General features: G+C 58.3%; 1 protein-coding gene across 2 annotated transcripts in view; it reads left to right on the top strand.

Moving 5' to 3' along the window:
• Positions 1-6,352, top strand: part of CARD11 (caspase recruitment domain family member 11) — a 108,955-nt gene extending 102,603 nt beyond the window's left edge. For both annotated transcript variants that reach the window (XM_039226090.1, XM_039226089.1), the window contains exons 23-25: positions 2,072-2,196; positions 3,531-3,646; positions 4,692-6,352. In XM_039226090.1, coding sequence (XP_039082021.1) covers positions 2,072-2,196; positions 3,531-3,646; positions 4,692-4,896 — 446 coding nt within the window. In that variant the 3' untranslated portion in view covers positions 4,897-6,352. The remainder of the gene's footprint in view (positions 1-2,071; positions 2,197-3,530; positions 3,647-4,691) is intronic.
• Positions 6,353-21,899: the final 15,547 nt, after the last annotated feature.

Genomic DNA, 21,899 nt, shown 5'->3' with positions numbered 1-21,899 from the left:
CCCTCTCGTCTTCCTCCCTCTCTTCCTCCTCCTCCTCCCTCTCCTCCTCCCTCTCCTCCTCCTCCCTCTCCTCCTCCTCTGCCCTCTCCTCCTCCTCCTCCGCACTCTCCTCCTCCTCCTCCCTCTCCTCCTCCTCCTCCGTCCTATAGGGCGGCAGGAGAGCCAGAAGTCCTGCCTGGCCTGGGGCACTCGGGAAGGGAGGGTCTCGGACCCTCTCAGAGTTCACCGTGGCTGCAGAGCCGGGGGAGCAGGCCATCCCCTCACCATTCATGCTGAGCGCTCAGGGCAAAGGTGACAGACAGGTCAGGAGACGTGACTTGGGGTCCCCACTCTGAGCCCTTAGGTTAAGAGGCAAGCCACCCATCGCCAGGGCCTCCTTGTCCTGGATGCCATCTAGGGGGCCCTGATTGCACGCTGAGCCCCGTCCTGGCTGCGAGCTGCACTTGTCCTCGGCGTCATCGTAGTTACACTCTGGGCGTCCAGAGCCACCCCATCGCAGCCACACGGTGTCCCTGGGGTTGTGTTAGTTCTATGAAAGGTGTGTAACATAAAGTGCCCTGTCTTCCCCTCGGTGCTGTCCCAGCCAGGGGGCTGTGGGCACTGTAGGGCGGGGGCTCTAGGCCGCCTCTGTCCCCCAAAAGCACCCACAGACCTGCAGCACTTCCCCACTGGCTCTTCCCCAGATCCCTTCCAACTGCCTTCCTGTGCATCCTGGAGTGTACATGCCAAACCCCGTCTAGTGTGGGCTCCTCCGACCAGCCTGGGCTTATGCAGGGAGTTCCAGGCCTGAGCTGACCACTCTTTTATTTTTATAAATGGAGAACCTGAGGCCAAGAGGTTAAAGATAATATTTGGGGTCACCTGGCTAGTGAATGGGGTCTTCAGTGCATACCTCCTCCTCTAGGAAGTCTGTCTGCTCTCCTGTTTCCTCCATTCCTTCTCTCTGCTGCCACAATAAGTAGCCCATTGCTGCACCTACTAAATCTTTGCATAATTTTCTGTATCCCATATTCTTCCTAGTTAGGTCACACGTTCTCAAGTACAACAACAGCTATGTTTTATCTTATTTTTATTCTAAAGCCTGATCCTTAGTAGATTTTCAATAAATACTAAATTTTAATAAAAATCAATTTAATGGATAGGTGGATGGATGGAGGGATGGGGGGTGGGGGACTGGCTGGCTGGCTGGCTGGCTGGATACGTGGAGGTGGAGATGTGGATAGGTAGATGAATGGATGGTTGGGTGGATGGATAGATGGTGGATAGACAGATAAGTCGATGGGAGGGTGGGTGAGTGGGTGGTACATGAATGGATGGATGGTTGGTTGGATGGTTAGATAGATAGATGGACAGTTGGGTGGATGGATGGATGGCTAGATGACTAGATGGGTGGATGGATGGATGGCTAGATGAGCTGGTGGAGGGTGGATGGATGGGTGGATGGATGGGTGGATGGATGGAGGGTGGATGGATGGATGGATGGATGGATGGCTAGATGACTAGATGGGTAGATGGGTGGATAGGTAGATGAATGGATGGATGGGTAGATGAGTAAAGCAGGAAATCCTTCATGGTAGGCAGTTCACCAGTATGGCACCTCAGTGCCTGAGCTACTTTGTCCAATGAAACTTAATGCTGAGAATTTACTAAGCAGCTCTTCTGGGGCTGCTGTGGCAAGTGTAAGGAACTATGACCTCAACCCTGCCCTTGAGAAGCCTCCCAGTCTAGCAGAGGAGCTACGGTTCATTTAAATGGCCAGTAGGAGGTGTGCCTGGGTGGCTCAGTCGGTTGAGCGTCTGGCTTCAGCTCAGGTCATGATCTCACAGCTCATGAGTTCAAGCCCCACGTCAGGCTCTGTGCTGACAGCTCAGAGCCTGGAGCCTGCTTCTGATTCTGTGTCTCCCTCTCTCTGCCCCCTTCCCCACTTACTCTGTCTCTCAAAAATAAATAAAAACATTTAAAAATTAAAAAAATAAATAAATAAATGGCCAGCAGGGGATCAACATGGAGTCCTGCTGAGTCCAGAACAGGGGGGTTTGTGCTGCCCTCAGGACTGGCCCTCTGTCCACAGATGTGGTCACCAGGGACGAGTTCCTCAGGAAGCAGAAGACGGACACCATCATCTACTCCCGAGAGAAGAACCCCAACACTTTCGAATGCATCGTTCCCGCCAACATTGAAGCTGTGGCCGCCAAGGTGAGGTGGGGTCCCTTGTCTTTGTGAGGCTGCCTCGGCCACACACAGGGGCAGGGTGCGGAGTCGCTCTCCCCTCCCTGCGGGCAAACCTCCTTCCCTTCTTTTCTCACCTGCCCAGTGCTGCCTCTCCACACACCCTCGTTCTCTGGGCTCTGACGTGCACGTTTATATTTTGAAGCTACTATTTCCAATGGCTCCCCGGTGCTGGCATTCCGGCTCGCGTTGTCTAGGGCTGTGTGCGTGCCCAGCTGTGATAACAGGGGCCGGAGATAGAGGGAGCGCGTGTTAGGGCGAGAGACAGGAGAGCAAGCAGGCGACAGGAGGCATGTTCCCCTCTAGGGGGGATAGAGCAGGAGAAATGTTATTGGCAGCCACAGGGGAGAGGTTTCTGCACACAGTTTAGAGCCTTCCAGAGCTGGGTGGTGTGACTGTTATTAGCCCCCTGCATTGCGTTCTTTCTCATTCTGGGACCCTGAGAGAGCAAAGCTATCAGTTGAATGCCACTCTGGCTTCGGGAGGTCATCTCTGCAGTGCCCCTGGATGGGGGGCCGGGAGCAGGTACCCACCGGAGCCCCGCGTCTGCCACCCGGCACATCCCCATGTTGTCACTCACGCAATTGAATGCATGGGCAGAGCTTGCAGCCTGGGGCCACTCATTTGGTTTTTAAGTCTGGGCCACAGCAGTTGAGGGAATATGATGAAGTAGATTGAACGTGGGCGGGCAGGGTTATCGCCAGAAAAGTGAAGCCTCCCAGTGGATTTGTGCCATTGGGGGGTCTGGGTGGTGGCCATGCTAGGCAGGGGGAATGAAGGCAGTGACCAGAAAGAGCATGGGGCAGGTGCACAGTCAGGTTGTGAAGATTCACTGAGCTGCATGCTTAGGGGCACGTGCACTGTCTTTTACAACCATGTTCGATTTCAAGGCAGAGGGTTTGGGCATTGGGGGGTTGCTTGGTTTTGATGTGACCCTTTCAGCAAAACAGAGATTGTCCTTCAGAAGCGATGAGCTCAGGGGTGCCAGGGAATCCTTCCCAAGAAACCTTGCCGACATTCCCAAGATCATCCAGCCCCAGCTCAGCTTTCTGGAGTTTTCCACCCTTGCCTAGTACCAGGAATGCCACTGTGCGCCAAGGGGAGTGGCAGGCGCTCTTGAAGCTGACTTTGAGTTATGCATTTAAAGTCATTCGCCCAACTGACTTGCCTCGGGTCACTCCCTGGTGCAGCTGGAGGCACCCAGGCCTCTGGCCCCTGCTCCTGCCCCACAGGCCCTGCCTCAGCCGCCCAGCTGCCCAGAGGGGCCGGGGAACTGCTGACAGTGCCGCCTGTGCTTGCAGGACAAGCACTGTCTGCTGGAGGCTGGGATCGGCTGCACCAGAGACTTGATCAAGTCCAGGATCTACCCCATTGTGCTCTTCATTCGGGTGTCAGAGAAGAACATCAAAAGGTTCAGGTAGGGCCCTGAGACACCCCCTACTCCCCCCACCGCGCCTCTGGAGTTCCCACCAGGTACAGCTGGCTGCTTGGTGCCCCCACTCACCCCTTTACCAGGTCCTCATTGAGTGCCGGCCGCAGCGTAGGTCAGACTCGGCCCCTGCCTGCAGCGGTGGAGGCCATAAGAGGCACACACAACATGTGCCGGGGCGGGGTGGGGGCAGGACACGTGCAGAGCAGGTGGTGGCCGCGGGACCCTGGTGCCTGGGGAAGGGAAGCCCACGTTGGACCAGCCCCAGTGCAGTGAGCGTGGGCTGGGCAGGTGCAGAGGGAGAGGCCCCCTAGACCTCAGGCGGGGACAGCGATAGCCAGCAGTGTGGTGGGCAGCACAGGGAGGAAGCCTTGCAGGCCAGGGGTTCCCAGCTGCGCCGAGTGACCTGACCTAACACGGGGTGTAAAAGACTCTCTCCAGCTGCTCTGTGGAGACAGGCTGGGACCTAGGGCAAGAGCTGGGACCCAGGTCCTGTCTGGCGGGTGGTGAGGATGGGGAAAGTCCAATTCTGAATCCACGTTCAAGGTGAAGCCTTTGTTGAAGGCTTGGCTGTGGGATTTGGGGCCTGGCTGTCACGTGGCATCATCCCTGACCCCACCACTGCTCCCCGAGGCTACCACTGAGGCACAGAGAGGGTAGGCCACTCCCCTGTTGTTCCAGATCTTTTCTAAGCACCTGTTCAGTGCCTGGCACTAGTGGCCCCATGAACAAGCAAACGAGACAGAAGCCCCCACCTCACCATTGCTCATGTGCCCTGACAGCCACTGTCCCCCGCCAAGAAATGAACACATGTTGGCAGAGGCAACTAAGAAAACTAAAAAAAAAAAAAAGAAAGAAAGAAAAATTTAAAATATTTTTTAAGCCCCACCTCTTGGGATTTCCACAGTGAATGGAATAAAGGGGCGCGGCATTGTGTTGGAAGGGGACCCAGCGTGGCAGGTGGCAGGCCACAGGGCGGGCAGGGCAGCTCCCACAGCGCCTCATGTCCCGCCTCCCCACCCCCTGCCCACAGGAAGATGCTGCCTCGGCCTGAGACAGAGGAGGAGTTCCTGCGGCTGTGCCGGCTCAAGGAGAAGGAGCTGGAGGCCTTGCCCTGCCTGTACGCCACAGTGGAGGCGGACATGTGGGGCAGCGTGGAGGAGCTGCTGCGCGTCCTCAAGGACAAGATCAGCGAGGAGCAACGCAAGACCATCTGGGTGGACGAGGACCAGCTGTGAGGCGGGGTCCTCAAGTCTGAGCGGCAGCGCTGCGGGTGCAAGTGGGGCACGGAGCCCTTGGGGGAGCCCCGGCGCAGGCTCGGCTGCGGGGACGGGCCCCCCACAGCTGGGGATGGGCCGACCTGGCACCGCGTCATCGGGCCATCAGCACAGAGGCCGAGATGCCAGGCGCGAGGCCAGCGATCCCTCAGAAGCCGGAACAGCGGATGAATGTAACGCCTGGGACAGGTGTGCAGGCCACGTGTGGCACCCTGACCTCGGGGCCCCCGCCAGCCCTGGGGACACACGACATGCCCATTCCCTGGCCGGACAGACAGTTGGGGCAGATGGGGAAGCATGTGCCGTGCTGTCATTTCTCTGCATTAAAACCTCTCCATTTCCTCATTTTCAACCTTTCTCAAAGCTCTTGCTGTTGAGTCGTTTGCGGAGGGGCTCAGCTCCCGGCACCTCCGTGGCCTGCACACCGCTTCCGGGAAAGCTTAGGTCAGGCCCCAGGTCCCTCGCAGTGGGGAGGGGGGGCACCCTGCGTCGCGGTCCCCCCAGAATGGACCTGATTTGCGTCTGGGCTTTGGGTGTGATTATTCTTACCCCCTTTGACGACGATGCGTCCCAATTTGGGTGATAAATTGTAGAGTGACTCCAAGAAGGACCCTTCCTAGAAGGTCACCCTGCCCTCCAGACCCCACCCCAAAGTCACCCTGCCCCCCGGACCTCCCATCCCGAGGCCAGGGCCCCTCACTCACTCTCTGATCCTCTGTCTGCAGCCTCACATCACCCTGCATGGGGGGTAAGGGGCTCTATCGGGTTTGCTCCCACCGCCAGGAGCTGGGCTGGGTGTGCGTGCAGGAAAGCCGTGGCTCCCTCCACGGCAGAGAGCAAAGGCCCTGTGGGTTCTAGAACCAGTCTTCTCCCTGACCCGCTTCATGCAGACTTTCCCAGTGTGGACACGCCCGGGTGTGGCCAAGCCAGGCACCGGGCCACGTCCAGCCTGGCACCATGCTATGTATTCAGCAACTGGGTACTGGCAGGCCAGGGTCACTGCCTGCTCGGGGTGTTCAAGGGAAATGCGGGAGCAGCTGCTGGGTGAAGAGCCAATACCCGCATTCCCTTCCTTACTCACAGAATCCCGTTTTGATTCTGGGAAACTATGTACGGCTAACAGACCTTATCCTCTAGCCTCCCTTGCAGCTGAGGTCATCAAGGAAATGTGAGGCGACAAGGTTTGGGGGAAAGACGATGCGGATCAACAGTCCTTTCTCCTGTTTCCTGCCTGGAATACGGCTGTGATGGCTGGAGCTCCAGCAGTCACCTCAAGGCAACCTTGAGAATGGAAACCCTACACAGAGGACGGTGGAACAGAGAGAGAAAAGGAGTCAGCATCGCTGATGGCACTTGAGCCCGGGACTGCTGCTTGGGTTTTGTTTACAAGCGACAGAAATAAATCTATCTTATGTTACATGGCAGTCACTTCAGTCCTTGGTTACTTGAGGTCTAAAGCTGTGCTTAACAGATGGAGGAACAATCCTCAGTCTTAGATACCATGGGCGGCAGCTGATCTGCTACATTTTTGCCCCAGAGTCAAGTTTTCCCTCCATGATGATTTGACCCTACACCTCTGAGACCAGAGTTTGCCAGGGAGGGCGACGCCTCTGAAAACAGCATTCTTTCAGAGTCAGTTGGTGATGCCGCCTTTTCCGCAGCAGCCCCCCAATCAAGCCGGGTGTGCCGGATTCGGAGAAACCTTTTGTCTGGAGGCCACGCTGTGGTTATTTAGGGCCAGATAAGCCGCCCACCTCATGAGGAGCTACGGGAGCCGAAGGTTGTCTGCTTCCATCTTGTCAGAGCATCACGTTCAACCGCAAATTGTCCCCAAGCCCAGGTGATTGTGTCTCCACCCAGACCCTGCACTTCCTTGTAAAGTACTTAGAGCCAAAGGGACAGACGTGACTGGAAAAGGGTCCCCGAGTAAAAGGTCTGCTGATTTATTTATACTTATTTAACCCCAGATTCTCAGGCTTGTGCAGAAAGAACCAAACCCATGGCTTGCTTATAATTTACAGGGGGGTGGGGGAAAGACAAGGAGGGGTGAAGAAAAGCCACATGGGGAAGGGTACCTGGGGGGAAAAATGGTGATGGGTTCTTTATTGCCCCCGAGTAACTTTCACCAGGCTCCCCGAGCTGCAGGGCTGTGCATATGTTAATGAGACGGGCCAGCCAGGAAGAAGGTCAGGAATGAGGCTGTGTTCTGGGTGGGTCCCTGCATGGAACCGTGAAGTCAGCAAGAGGCTGGGGCTTGGCACCTTGGGACTCGCTACCAGTGAGGATTTCAAAGGAAATCCCTGACATCATCTGCTCTGGCTCGCCGACAGCCCAGCACCTGGCAGCCCCAAGGCTGCCTGGGGAGGAAAGTGGGGCCCGCGTGGGGCCGGGCGGCAGGGAGGTGGCCAGAGCTCTCCGCACACCCTGGCTGCAGCTCCAGTTGTCACACCAGTCTGCGAGCCGGGTTTTCCTTGGGAGCCAGCCCGGGGCTCAAGGAGGCAGCGGGATGCACAGTGGGGCTGTGTCCCTCCAGAGCCTGGGGCCCCCGGCTCAAGAAGGGAGACTGTGCCAGGCTGATAACACCGGTGACGGATACTTGGTCTACCTCCAAGGACATGAGCCACACATCCGGGATCCCCTGGAGCCATGCTGTAGGTGTAGATCTACGCTTTTCTGGGGAGAACGTCCAGGCTTTCTCAGATTCCCGAGGAGTCCTAGGATCCCCTAAAGACGAATGGCCGATGCGTTTAGGGTCGGCGCATAGTAACAGCTGTTTCTGGAGCCCCTCCCCCTCAGTGCCAAGCACTCTCTAAATGTTCTCTTACTTACTGATCCCAAAACCCTTCTTCATTTCATGCAGGAGGAGAGAGGCTCAGATTGGCGAAGTCGCTGGACCGAGGTCAAGGTCACACAGCTGGTAAGCTGGGACTCAGCCCGGCCTGGCTGATCTGCCGGCCACAGGCTGTCCGCTGCACCTTCTGGTTCAGAGGCGGGGCCCTGGTGGCTGGCAGCACGCCCACTGCTCTTCCAGGGACTGGGGGCAGCAGCTGGTGTGGGGCCGGGTCTCAGAACTGTGAGATGGAGAGGGACGTGGGTTTCCTCTCTCAGACGGTCGCCTGAGCAGACTGGGGTGTCTCTGTAAGCAGGCCCCACTTGGGGTCGGGGTGGGGAACGCAGGAAGGGGACACCTCTGAGCCGCACTGAGCCTGTACACATGTCTGTCCAGGTGGGTGTCGGCTTCCAGCAGTGCTGTGCTCCCTCTCCTGGATCTGTGTAGGGCAGTCCTGCCAAGCTCAGCCGGAACGTTAGGGCCGCTTGATGGGGAAGCGCAGCTCCGAGCACCTGCTCCAGCCGCCGTATCACCCAGAGTGCTCCTGCAGGAGTTCCAACAGCTTCGGGAAAGTCTCTGAAGGCCAGAGATCAGGGAAATCTCCAGGGGTAGATACAGGGGTTCTCTGGCCAGGGGAGGGGGGTCCAAATGAGGCTGAACTTCCAGTTTTCGTCTTACTTTCAAGTCCCAGGAAAGCAAACTAAAAGCAACAGAAAGTGTCATTACCCCCTCCCCACCGTCCCCCACCTGCTGCTCGCTGACCCCAATCCACCCAGGCCAGCCCACCACTCTCAGGCCAGACGTCCTCTCTGGATGCCCAGGCTGCGGGGCCCTGGAGAAATGGGAGAAAGAGATCCTAAGAACAAATCAGACCTTGTGGGGCCACCAGGTTGGAAGAAGCCACGGGTGTAACACACCTGTCAGGCCCCACTGCCACCCGGAGGCCGAGGTGAGGGCCCAGGCTCCCCGGGAAGATGGGACGGGCCCCTTGGGCTTTTCATCTGGAATTCTGCACCGTGTCTGATAGATACAATGTCCACAGGCTTCGGATGCGCGCCGGAGAAGGCCGTGCGGGCAAGGCTCACTCTGCCCCATCCCCGTGCTCCGAGCAGGAAGCCACTCGTGTCCCATACAAGCAAGGTGTATTCTTACCCCCCGCCTGCTGTGCGACGGAGAACTCGGCCCACTCTGCCCTCACGTCAGACCTGGGGTCTCTCCTTCAGGCCACCCCATTGCGTCCTCGACAAACATTGAGGCTGTGGTCCTGCATCATTTCCCCAGCGTCCCCCTCAACGGGGGCCGCACGGCTCCATCGTACGGCCCGCAGACCCGGGTCAGACAGACGGGCGTGTGGCTGCCCCCTCTGGCCTCTGTCAGCACGGAGGCTCCAAGACCCTCACACCTGGGGCTGCTCTGGGTTGGAAGGCGGTGGGCGAGAGGCGGGAGGTCTATGCTGGGACCCCACTCCACCTGCTCCCAACCTCTCAGGTCCACACAGGCCTGAAGCCAGATTCACCCCTCACACCCCCAGCCTGTCCCTCCCCACCCACCCCTGACTCAATCCTTCTGCCAGAAAGCTAGGCGATACCAGCATGCTCTCACCTGCATCTCTATGTATCTCTACTTCTCCCTGTGTCTCTGTCTCTCTCTCTCACACACACTGCCTCTATTTCTCATCCTGTTGATTAAATTATGAGCTCCCTGCTGAATCCATTCACCCCCACCCGTCCCACAGCCTCCACCCCGCCCACCGAACCTTGCCTCTCGAAAGTGGGTGGGGGCCGGGACTCTCCCGCACCCACTCCTGTCACTCCCAACCACATCATCCCCCCTTGTTTTTCCTCTGTCTCCTGGGGCTTCACACAGGCTGTTCCTCTTCTGTGATGTGCTGTTCCCTTCACTCTGCCTGATTAACTCCTACTTGTGCATCAGGTGTCAGCTAAACTGTCACTTCGAGGGGAGGATGGCCTTCCCTAACCTGAGCTGAGGTGCACACCTTTGTCACGCCTTGCCAGCCACATTGGAGTGACTCTCTCGATCGTCTTTAGCCCTTGACCATAAGCTTCACGGGATGGAGGGCTGCTCTGTCTTATTTACCCCTCCCCCACAGTAACTGGGTGCCGGCTGCTGCTGGGACGGACACACAGTTAAGTGCAAGTCACCACATTGCCACTGGACTTGCCCAGGGCCCGTCAAGGATGTGACTGAGTGAAGGGGGCAGTAGGGACTGGTGAGGACCGTGGCCAACTGGCAGCACATGGTTCATCTCCAAGAGGCTGTTGGAACTCGGCCCCAATTGCTTAGTGCCTTGTAGAAAGAAATCACCAGACCTTCTTGTTGTTCAAGACGGCAGTTGGCTTTCCTCTTCAGGGTGGTCCCCTCAGCACTGCAAGGTGACTGCCACGGCTCCAGACATCACATCCTCACATCTGGTGCCCAAAATAAGAAGGAAGGATCTCTCCTTTATTAAGGAGGAACACCTTTCCCAGACCCCCAGCAATCATTCCCTGATGCCTCATTTGCCCTGAGTCCTATCTGCACCCTGGGACTATTGACAGTGTGGCTCCAACAGAAAACAGGACTGTCTTCAAGAGAGAAAACAACATCTGCCACAGGAGAGCTTGTTTAGATGCCATGGCTTCTTTGAGGAGGTGACATTTGAGGAGGGGCCTGAAGAGAATGGCAAAAGGCCATGAAAAAGCTATGAAGCAAGAGCATTCAAGCAGTGAGCACCGCAGGTGCAAAGATCCTGGGGCAGACACAGAAGCCTGTCCAAGCTACCTCTAGCGGAAAGGAAAGAGGGACTGTTGTGTAACAGGGTACGCTGTCCCCTCCACCACTGACTGTCTGACCGCCTACTCAGCTTCCTTCCCTCCCTCTCCTCTTGAGGACAGCGCTGTCATTCCCAGACCTGGAGCTTTTTGTCAGGAGGAGGACAAGAGAGGCTCCCGGGCAAGGACTAGGGCAGGGGCTTGGGGGCAACCCTCCCCAAGAGGCCCAGGCAGCTGCGGTGAGAGAAGCCGAGGGGGAAGCGCAAACACGCCGCACAGGGTGAGCACGAGCGTGTTCGCTTGAGTGAAGGAACTCAAGCCTGGGGATTCCTTTTTTGGTTGCTGGACTGCATTTCTTGGCTTCGGCCACTTTTGAGAGGCTGCCCTTGGGTCACGTCGCCCGCGGAGCTCAGAATATCTGCAGCCAGAAAGCTCTAGTGCGGCCGGGCCCCGTGGGAGTGGGGGTGGGGTACCCGGCGCAGGGAGCCCTCCCGCCCTCACATCGATTTTCTGTCCTGTTGAGCATCTGCTCATCCAGGCCAGTGAGCTGAGCAGGGATTGGAGGCTCGCTCTGCTTGGAGGCTCCTGGGCCTCTAACCCGAGGAGCCCCTCAAACCAGCTGAGGAATGCCAGGTGCCACACGTCATGCCCAGCCTGCCGCTGATCTGTCCCAGGGGCAAACATCGCCCCCATTTAATAGATGGGGAGACTGAGGTTCAGCAGCTGGGATTTGAAGGGGGAACCTCGGAGCGTTCCTCACAGCTGTCTGGGCCGTGCCTCGTGCAGACAGGTCAGGCCCCACTGGGGGGCAGGGGTCCAGCTTAGCCTGGAGTGCCCAGGTCTGCGGAGGCAGCCTACGGGAGCCCTCCCGGGAGTCCCCGTCCCCTCCACTCCTCCCTCCCTGCACTACCCACAGGAGTGGGGACTGGGTCCCCGGCCCCCGCCCTCGGCCCCTGGCAGGGCCACACAAGGCTGCATGGCCAGCCCGTGGGTGGCAGGAAGTGTGGGCTCACAGGAAGGGGTGGGTGAGGAGGGGGTGTGGGCCAGGGGAGAAGACGCCGACTTGCTGGTGTGTTTGGATGCTAAAATTAGCCACTTGCGAGTGAGGGGGCTGCGGGCTCACACTCTTCGCACTGGCTGCTTCGAAACCCCAGGTGCTTGTCTAAAAATTGTATCGAAAGTTTCCGAGCCGCTTGGGCTGACTGGAAATGAATGTCTAATACAGGAATTTCCTTCTTTCCTATCACATGTCATGTGCAGCTCTGACCTTGTTTTGACCGATACTGTGAGTCTCCCCCAGGTGGTCGGGCTGGACTCGCATGTGGGTGTGAGGCTGTGCCTGTGCGTGTGTGAGCGACGGACAGAGACACGGACCAAGGCTGGGAGGAACCATGAGTTCCTCCGAACAGACTGGCCCTGACCTTCGGGTCCCCAGCCCACGGCCCAGCGTGGGGTGGACGCTGGGCAGCTTGGTGATGCCGTGTCTGCACCTTGAGGAGTCCCTGGGCACCCGTGGGCTGGGACGTGCAGGACCCCAGGGATGGACGGGACGCCTCAGTTCTAAGATAACTTGCTGTGACTCCCTGAAGGTCATTCTCTGTACAGTGAGGCCCTAAAACCCAAGTGACACAGTGCCTGGCGGGCCCTGAGGGCGAGCAAGCTCATGCAGGGGAACCCCCAAACTGGCCGGCGTCATGAGGCCGGGGCCCCTTGGCTTCTCATGTTCAAATGTTCAAAACCAAACAAGGGTGCCATTTTCCCCCCAGATGGATTCCTCGTCTCCCTCCATATGCAGCACCCAAGTGTTAGGCACGATAGAAGCCTAACACTCAGCCTAAGCTCCTGCACTAACCCTCTGTGCCCCTTAAATCCTCTCCCTAACGGGGCATCCACTGGCCAGACCACCCCCCAACTGGGGGTCCAGTCTGCACCCCACTGGTTTGCACTGGTCTGTGTGCTGTGACCCCCTCGAGCATCTGAAAGCCCAGAGACGCCCTCCTCTCAAAGTAGCATTTCTTTTCTTTTTTTTTTTTTTTAATATTTGAGAGAGAGAGCGTGCATGCAAGCGTGTAAAGAGCAGAGAGAGAGGGAGGCAAAGAATCTGAAGCAGGCTCCAGGCTCTGCGCTGTCAACACAGAGCCCAGCTTGGGTCTCAAACTCATGAACTTCAAGAACTTTGAGCCGAAGTCGGACGCTCAATCGATTGAGCCCCCCAGGCGCGCCTCGAAGTAACATTTCTTAATGCATTCAATAAAACTCCTAGGATTTTATTTCTTCATTGAATACAGTCGTCAAAATATTTGAGCAAACTCATAATCTGGTTGCACTTTTCCATGAATGCGTTAAAATAACAAGATTCAACAGCAAGGTCCAGGACTGGGACGCCACTGTTGTTGTCTGTGAGGAGCACGAACAGTACCTCCACCCGCTGCGGCAGCCACAGCAAGGTGCCCAGCGCCGCGTTCCCGCTGGTGAGCAGGCCCACTACCCTGGCTCGTTGCCCCCTTCATGAGGGAAGGAGACACTGACCTTAATGAGGAGTCAAGGAAACGAGGCTGTTGCTATTTGCCATCCACTCACAGATGCCCACGATTCTGTTCGCAGACCCAACGAGAGAGACGCCCGGGGAGGGGTCTGTCCATAACACAAGCTGGGTCCTGTTGACCCTTGTGTTCCCAAAGCCAGCACAGCCAGGAGCCTGCGGGAAGTGCCGCCCGAACGAGGCCGAGGTATAAGGAAGGCGGACAAGGGGGTCCGGTGTCAGGGGGACTGAGCACAGAACCGGGGTCTGCCATGTGCTTGCTCTGGGCTTGGGGGCTGGCGAGGGTGGGGGTTCCCAAGTCATGACCCGGAACCTCCTGACAAGTAGCCCTGAGGGTGCGTCTGACCTTGCGTGTGGCTGGGTAGGAAACCCGGGCGGGCGGCAAAGGGCTCCAAGTCCAACAGGGGCCCCGGGCCCGGCAGGCAGGGTGGTGACCGGGCACTCAGTGCCAAGTTCCTGCTGCGTTCCGGGTCACCACCGGCCAGTGGGACTCAGAGATGTTGCCATGGGAAGTGGGACCTCTAGCCCCCACACCCCCATTCAGCTCTCAGTGGTACAGAGAGGAGTGAGATGGGGTGTAGGAAGGGGACATACCAGCTGCCCAAAACCCAGAGACGGGGCCAGCTGTGTAGGGTGTGCCTGTTGGGAAAAATCTCAGTGCAGCCTATTGATCTGGGAGGGAGAGCATTAAATATCTCTGTTAATCTGGCTCCGCTCCCTTCCTACTTGATTTTCGTCAGCAGCCCCCGAGATTTATGGCAGTCGTCCGCTCGAATTACCATCAGCTGCTATTCTTTTAAGGGATTTTCTTCGCTCTTTCTTTCCTTCTTTCTTTTTCTTTTTGACACACAGCATGTGTGTGTATGTGTGTGTGCGCGCGTGTGCTCACGAACACATCTGCATGCCGGTCAGTTTCAGCAATGACTTTATAGGCTGGGAAGACTTCCAGTGCCCTCTAGCGGCGGGAGAGGCTTCACTGAACTGTGAATGTGCGTGGGTGTGCGTGGGTGTGCGGGGGAAAGTGTGTGCACCTGTTTCGATGTGTGCCTGTGTGCATACACTCTAGGGCTGGGAGAGGTTTCACTACACTTTGCACGTGTGTGTGTGTGTGTGCGTGTGGGGAGGGGAGTGCATGGGTGTATAGTGGTATGTTTGGGATGTGCAGGCCCGTGTGTGTGCCCGTGCATTCGGGAGTGTGCCTGTGTGCTCATGTGCACACACACGCATGTCTGCTCACACCGGAGTGTGGACTGTCAGGTCCGTGCTGGGGCACACCTGCTGGGCCCTCAGTCACAGCCATGTACACAGAGGACCCACAGACCTTCCTCCATCCCCAGCAGCCCCATCAGTGGCCTGGTCCCCTCTGGGCTGTGACGGCCATCTGCCCTCCAACACACCCTCCCCCTTCCTATTCTCCTGGGCAGGCTGCTGCCAGCTGGGCCAGCCCAGCCCCCCCATCCTTACCCTCGGGCCCTCTGACCCACTTCTCAGAGAGATGGGGTGGGTGACCGAGACCTCCCCCCGACCCAGAGTTCCACAAGCCTTGGTGACATCAGTCTCCCAGGACTAAGCCCGCCTGGTTCCACAGAGATGCGGCCTCTGCATCCCTTCCGGGGCCACAGACTTCCCTGCACTGGCCTGCTTGCAAGGAGCTATTGATTTCTCTAAAATAGCACAGTGCCAAAAGGACAGAGTCCTCTTGGCTTCTGCCTTCTCCCAGGTAACCCGGGCCCCCTGAGGCCTGGCGCTGCCCGGGAGCCCCCCAAGCCCCAAAATCACATTAATAAACCCAGCACCCTCAGGCCGGCCCAGGGCGGCCTGGACGGAGGAGAACCTTCTCTCCGTGATCACGGGAGCCCCCGTGGACAGGGTGTGAACCCAGCTGTCCCACCCACAGCCGCATGAGCTTGCACGACATTGCCAACTGTAGAATGGGTGTGGGTCTGCGTGAAATTAGAAGACGGTGGCATGGAAGTGACTTCACTTACAGAAAAGGTGAAGCCGGGAGGCTGGGGGCTAGGGGCTGGGCATCCGTGCCAATCCAGGCCCTTTGTGCCAGGCAGTGGGGCCTAAGTGGGGCCACACTGGCTGTGGCCACCCAGAAACAGACAGCTTTTTTTATACACAAACTGTCCACTCACTAAAAAACTATAAGGATAAACTTTTTTTAAACGTTTATTTATTTTGAGAGAGAGCATGTGATCAGGAGAGGGTCGGAGGGAGAAAAAGACAGAATTCCAAGCAGGCTCCACGCTGTCAGCACAGAGCCTGATGCAGGGCTCGAACCCACGAACTGTGAGATCATGACCTGAGCCAAAACCTAGAGCTTAACCGCCTGAGCCCCCCAGGCGCCCCTGGGGAGGATGAACGTCGTAGTCTGAAAGACAAAGCCATGCTACCAACCACCCTTGGCCTGCTTTCTATCTGAGCTCAGGAATGAGCCCCGTCTTCCCATCCCTTCATGCCACAGAACCCGCGGGCCTGATGACACCTCGCCTAGGCCCTTCCAGGGTGACCCGCTGTGGTCCCAAGTCTCCTGCTCACTTGCTGTGTGACCTCAGGCAAGTGCCTGTCCCTCTCTGGGCCTGAGTGTCTCCCATCTGTAGAATCAAAGCTGGGAGCTAATTTCCAATGATCCCAAAAGGTGCCTCAGCACAGACAGTGGGGTTCCCTCTCCACCCGACTTGGCCACGTGCACATCCTGCCTCTAAACAGGTGGCTTTACCTGCCAGATCCAGCCATCAGGGAAGCTACTTCCGGCCCCAGCTGATGGGTCTTAGGCTTCACTCATAGGCCACAGCCTGGTCAGGGGTCCCGGCTTACAGATGGGCCCAGGCCCCTCACCAGCCCGCTGGTGTCTGCAGGCTGGAGACGGACTGGCCCAGAGGTCCCACAGGTGCCCTGGTGGGTGATGGGCAGGGCGTGGGGCGGGGAGGGTCCAGACCCCTGCTAGGGGGGATTGCCCCTGAAGCTGCCTGCCCAGTGTCACACAGGAAGTCCTGGATGGACGTCCAGGTGCCCTGATGGCCAACCTCCCCCCTCCAACCCTGGAGTGGGAGAGGCCGAGAAAACATCTGCTGCTGCTCCCAGCTTCCTGGGCAGCTCAGGTCAGGCTTAGCCCCTCTTGGCCCCCAGCCTGGCCCCTGCATCCAGCCCTCCGGGCCCCACCTGGGCAGGCACACCCCCTGCTCCCTGGGGCACCCGCACACCCCCAGGCCCTCTGTGCACCCCCCATCCTCCCTGGGCCTGAAGGAGACCCGCATTCTCCCCTGGCCACGGGGGTGGGTCCTGGTGGTGCCCCCCTGCCGACCGCCACCCACGCTGTCCGTGAGATCTGAGCCACCCCTGCAGAAGCTCATGGGAAAATGCTGCACTGCACACACCTCACCTCCTCCGTGGGCCAGACGCAGAGACCCCACCTCTCAGAGCGCCACAACAGCCCGGGACGTGGGTGCCCCCACCGCCCCCACCTTAGGAGGAGCAAACAGGCGCAGGGAGGGGCGCAGCTTTCTGAGGCCGGGAAACGTGCAGCTGCGATTCAGCGCCAGGCCAGTGTCTCTCTGAAATGTTGACTAATGTGGCCCCTCTAGAGCACATGGGGACGTATGCGCTTGGCAGCGTTAAGCACCAAACAGAGGCCCATGGGGAGGGCGCCTGGGCGTGGCGGGCCTTCAGAATTACCATTAACTTGGCACTAAGCGGCAGCGGGAGGGTGGGGGGTTGAGCGGGGGGGCTCCCAAAGAGCCCCCAGATATCACTGACCTCCCTCCAGACGTCACCTGCATGCCGGTCCCAACGCCTGGCAGGGCTCCCAGCCACATGCAAGGACGTGTAGGGACCCTCCCTTCACAGATCGTGTCCAAGGTTTACACTGAGCCAGGCAGGGGCACTCAGATGGGGGACAAGGCTCCCCAGGTAACATGACGTCCCCAAAGGCCCCCTGACCTGCAGAACCTTGAAACTTTGGGAAGCACGTGCCACTCTGGGGCGGGGGGTGGGGCTGATCCCCGCTGTAGGATTTGGCTGCGGTACCATGAGCCCCCACCCCCACAGAAGAAGCCCCGGGTCCTGGGGCCGAGCCCGCCTCTGCCCAGGCACACACCCCGGCCCCCGCCTTGGGCTGGGATATAAATTAAAATTCAATTTCATTAAGCCAGTGAGCAGTCAATCCCTGGCTCTGGCTAACAATGCCGGGCAGGGGGCCTCATCCTCCGCAGCCGTAACTCACTCGGCCTCCCCCGCTCTCGTTCGCAAACTGCTAGAGCAGCACTTCCCGCCCAAATTTATGGAGCTGGCAGCGTCTGGGGCCTGAGTTACAGCTGCAGGTTTGATCGGGGACTGCATTATTCTGCATCTAATCCTCACGCCCTGACAGGCAGGGAAGGGTCTGCTCTCCCCGAGCGAGCATTGTTCTCCTGTCAGCCAGGCTCCCCTGGGCCCCGGGCCCCAAGCCCACCCAGCCCCAGGCAGAGAGAACCACCGTCAAAGGGCTCAGCCCACGGCGGCGCCAGTGCCCTGCTGAATACTCGCCGTAATCCCATAAAGGAGGGAGGTCTGGGATCCCATTTCACAGACGGGAAACTGAGGCACAGATTTCCCCGCTTGGGAGATCCAGGCCTCTAACCGCAGAGCTCACTGCTTAGCCTCTGCACGGTTGGAATCCTGTTCCCAGTGCCCACCGATTGTGTCCGCAGGCGCTCACTCCAGCATTGCTTGTGACAGCCCAGAGTCATAGCGAAACAACAAATTCCGTGGTCCACAGGGCAGATAAATTGTGGGCCCGTGGAATTCCGGGTTTTTGAAAAGAAACGAGGCTGCTTTGCGCATCCTGACATGCGGAGATGCCCAAGGGGCTCTGGCCCTTGGAGGAAGAGGAGGAAGAAAACATATACGTGTGGTATGTGGGTAAAGCACACGTACACACACTTGTATGCACATATTTGTGTGTGCGTGTGCAGAAGACATGGACGGAGATGCCACAGGGCAGCAGGGTTCGGCTCCGGGCTGCAGGGGTGGAGGGGGGAGGGGAGGCCCGCCTCCTGCCTTGTACAGATCCAAATGTCGCAAGGAGCACATCATGCTTCTGTAATGATGAAAACCATACAGCTTTCTTCAAGAACCTAGTGCTCCCCCGCAGAGCATCTGAAGGCACCTAGAAGTTTCCATATGCCACATCTGGACGTCAGATGTTCACACCAGCACATGGGAGGAGGGTTCAGCCCTCCGTGCCCTCTGCACCCACCTTGCTGGGGCTCTGGGCACCTCCTACCCCTGACTTTCGGGGCGGCTCTGGGAGGGGGGACGGTGACTTGGGGGGCTACAGAGACACAAGATGTGGGGAGTGGGCCAGGCCTGGAAGTGGAAGGCAGGGAGGAACGGAGGATGAGGCCCGAAAAAGCAAGGGAGTTGCACAAGTGCAGCCCCGAGTTGGCATCCCCTGACCACTCTCAAAGATGCTACGGGTTAGAGTCTGCATCTCTGCTCTGGTCACACCTGCTGGGTCAGGAAGTCCCCAGGATCATGGAGCAACGTTTACCCCACTGTGAGGGCCGTGAAGAGTGGTCCTCTCCCCCTTTCACAGGTTTCATTTTTGAGAACCAATATGTATTAAAGCTTCTTTTACATCCCCAAGGGCTACAATTTCCAGACATGCCCTCTGCCCTCCACGGACTCACGGGCTCAGAAGACAAGTGGAACCTTCGTGCACAAAGAGTCCGGGAGCCCAGGCATCCTCAGAGTGGGGCCAGGTGCAACCCTGGCCCCCCCTCTCCACCATCACCACCTCCCCTGGGGTGCAGGCTACCTTCACCTCCCACTGGGCACAGCAAGGATCTCCCCCCACCCACTCAGGCTCCCTCGGCCTGTTCACCCCTCTGAAGCCAGAGCTACCTCTCTACACGCAGGTATGGCCTGGTCCCTACACAGCATGAAACCTTCCAGGGCTCCCCATGCCCTCAGGACAGAATCTGCCCTGTGTCTGGTTTCCACCGTCTCTGCTCCCTGTGTCGACTCTCTCACCTAACCCCCCTCACACACACACGCATGCACTCATGCCTACACACATCCACAAACACACATGCACATAGACACACACAATATACACTCGTGCACGTATGCCCACAGTCATGAACACATGCACACACACACCCACAAACGTGCACACATGCACACTCACAGATACCTGTACACATGCACTTGTGCGTATATGTACACACACAGAAGTCACGTCTGTGCACGCATGCATTCACCCACACATGTGCGTGCTCAACCACACATGCACACTCAGTCACACACACATGCACTGTGTGCACACATCCAGACACATACACTCGTGCATACACACTCACAAACACACATACACACACTCACACTCCAGCTGTGGACAGCCCTGTGCCCTCCTCTTTCCCCCACTCCTTTCGCTGCCCCTCCCCCATCTGGCTCAGTTTCCCCACTTAGGGCTCAGCTCGGGGTAGAGGCTGCCCTCGCTCCCATCCTGTACCTGTGTTACCTCTCCTCCCGACCCATGGCTAGCCCCACTTCCTGTCCCCTCAGGTCAGGCTGCACCATGTGACCCGGCATGGCCAGTGGGCGGAGTCTCTCATGATTCCTTCCCTGCACAGACCAGCACGCACTGGGGCATGGGGAACGGGAATGCCCAAGGTCAAAACTGCCTGGCCTCTTCCCGAAGGACCACAGACACGTGGACCCACAGCAGACAGTGCGTGGCCAAGAGGTGGAGCCTTGTCATTCTGAGGGACACGGTTTGGGGGTATTTGTTACCGCAGTATAACTGTAGTTCACACTGACCATCACAGACGTCAAGCCAGGCTCCCCTCTAGAATTCCCCGCTCACCAAGCCCTCCTCTCTCACCACAGTAGGAGGCCGCTGCCCTTGCTCTGGTGCCCACAGCCCCCCAGCTCTCCCCAGGTCACCCTCCGCACACTGTATTGGCACCGCCTGGACATGGCTCTGCACCCCACAGCCACAGCTCTAAGAATTCTAGATCCTACTGGAGGAGGCCCAGCACAGAGCAGGGGCTCAGTATGTGATTGATGAGCTAATGACGGATTGGAAATGAGCTGGGCTTTACCAGCACACGTTCCAGGTGGGGGGTTGGGGGGGAGGGGAGCTGCACAGACCTTGGCCCAGAAGCAGAAACAGCCCCAAGGAGGGGCGGTGCTGGAAGACAGTGCAGAGGGCTGGCTTGCGGGGCAGCAGCAGGGTAGCCTGGGGGGTTCGGAGCAAATTGCCTCCATAAGTGTTACCTAGCACTCATGGGGTGGGACTCAGCACCTGCCCCTTCACCAGGGGAATCCGGCACCTGGTCCTCAGCCTGCAAGTTCAAGACCCCATGAATCACACAGGCAGGACCAGCAGACACAGGGTGGGCTCAGCCCCTGGGGCCGCCCGCAGTCCTGCCCTCTCAGGCCTGGACACTCCCCAGGTGACACTCCCAGGGCCCTGCGCATCCTTCAGTGGGACAGGTGGTCCGAAACCTCTCCTTACAAGCAACGACCCCTGGTGGGGCCGCGCTGTTCTTTGCTTCTCACTCGGCTTCTTTGTGAGTCGAAATGTATTTTTTTCCTGTTCCTAATTAACTCCCTGCCACCCTGCTTGCAGTAAAGCCTGATTTATTCCTGCCTTTCTGCATGCAGGGGACGGGCTATTTAATCTCTGCTGCGTGGACTCCAGCACACCGTCTCAATGAAATGCGCATCCCTCATCCTGTTAGTGTCCCGCCAGCCTGCTTGTATCTCCCCGCCGCCCGTGAGCCCCGCCAGCCCGGGCCGCTGCCGCTGTAAATCACAGCCTCTCTTCTGTAATAACACCCTCTGCCCTTTGGCCTCACCTGTCAGCACGGCTTGGATTCTGCCAAACGGCAGTCAGTTTTTGGCTCCCATTGGTAAAGCCGGCAGGCCTGTACTTGGACCCGGGTGTTCCCCAGCCCAGCCCCCCAGGGAGGTGCTCTCCGTGCTCCCCCAAGCCCAGAACTACTTTCGGTAGTTCCCACGCATGCCTCCCTGAGCATCCTCGGGGCAGACCAAGGTGCCAGGAGTTAGCGTGCCCCAGCAGTGAGGGGTAGGAGCGGTGTGGTGCGCTCGAGAACGGAAGGGCAAGAGGGCCCTGATGGTAACCGCCACCAGCTCTGGGGTATAGATACTCCTCCACGGCCAACGTCAAAGCTTGCGGTGCACTGCTGCAGAGTGCAAAGTCAGGGAAAGGTGTGCACACTGGGTCTTCCACACCGGTCCGTCCCGGCTCCCATACCCCCCGGATGGGAGGGACCGGGTTCCCAGCCCAGCCCAGCCCCTCACCCACAGCGGCTAGTCCCAAGGTGCGTTTCTCACAGGCACAAGCAGGAAGGGCGCCAGGGACGCAGGCTAAGAGGGTGCTGAAGTGCAAGTAAGAGCCCTACAGGCTGAGGAGGAGAGGACCAGAGGCACCTTGTGGGTGGAGCAGGGAACACCGTGGGCAAGTGTCATGGTGGCTTGTTTGTCTGTGTTCGAAACCGTATGCAGGCAGGAAGGTCACGACCAAAGCCACACCATGGGTCCCCAGGCTGCAACCATAGTTGAACAAACACCCTCCTCTGACTGCAGACGAATGGATGCTCGTCTCGTGTTAACACCAAGGCCCAACTCCCAAGGCGGGTTTCTGTGCACCTCAAAGTCAGTCTTTGTTGTTCCCAAAACAATCTGTAGTGGCGCCCTCAGTGCTGGGGTCAGAGCCCTGAGGCCAGGGGCCAGGCCATCCTGGGAAGCTGGGGGAAGCGACAGCTGACCGGCCCAGAGGGGTGAGCCAGAGGAGAACGTGTGTTGA

The sequence above is a fragment of the Hyaena hyaena genome, unplaced genomic scaffold, assembly GCF_003009895.1.
Source record: "Hyaena hyaena isolate Hyena2069 unplaced genomic scaffold, ASM300989v1 scaffold_20, whole genome shotgun sequence".
NCBI lineage: Eukaryota > Metazoa > Chordata > Mammalia > Carnivora > Hyaenidae > Hyaena > Hyaena hyaena.
Note: the sequence above shows the minus strand (reverse complement) of the source record. Positions and strands in the feature narration are given on the sequence as shown.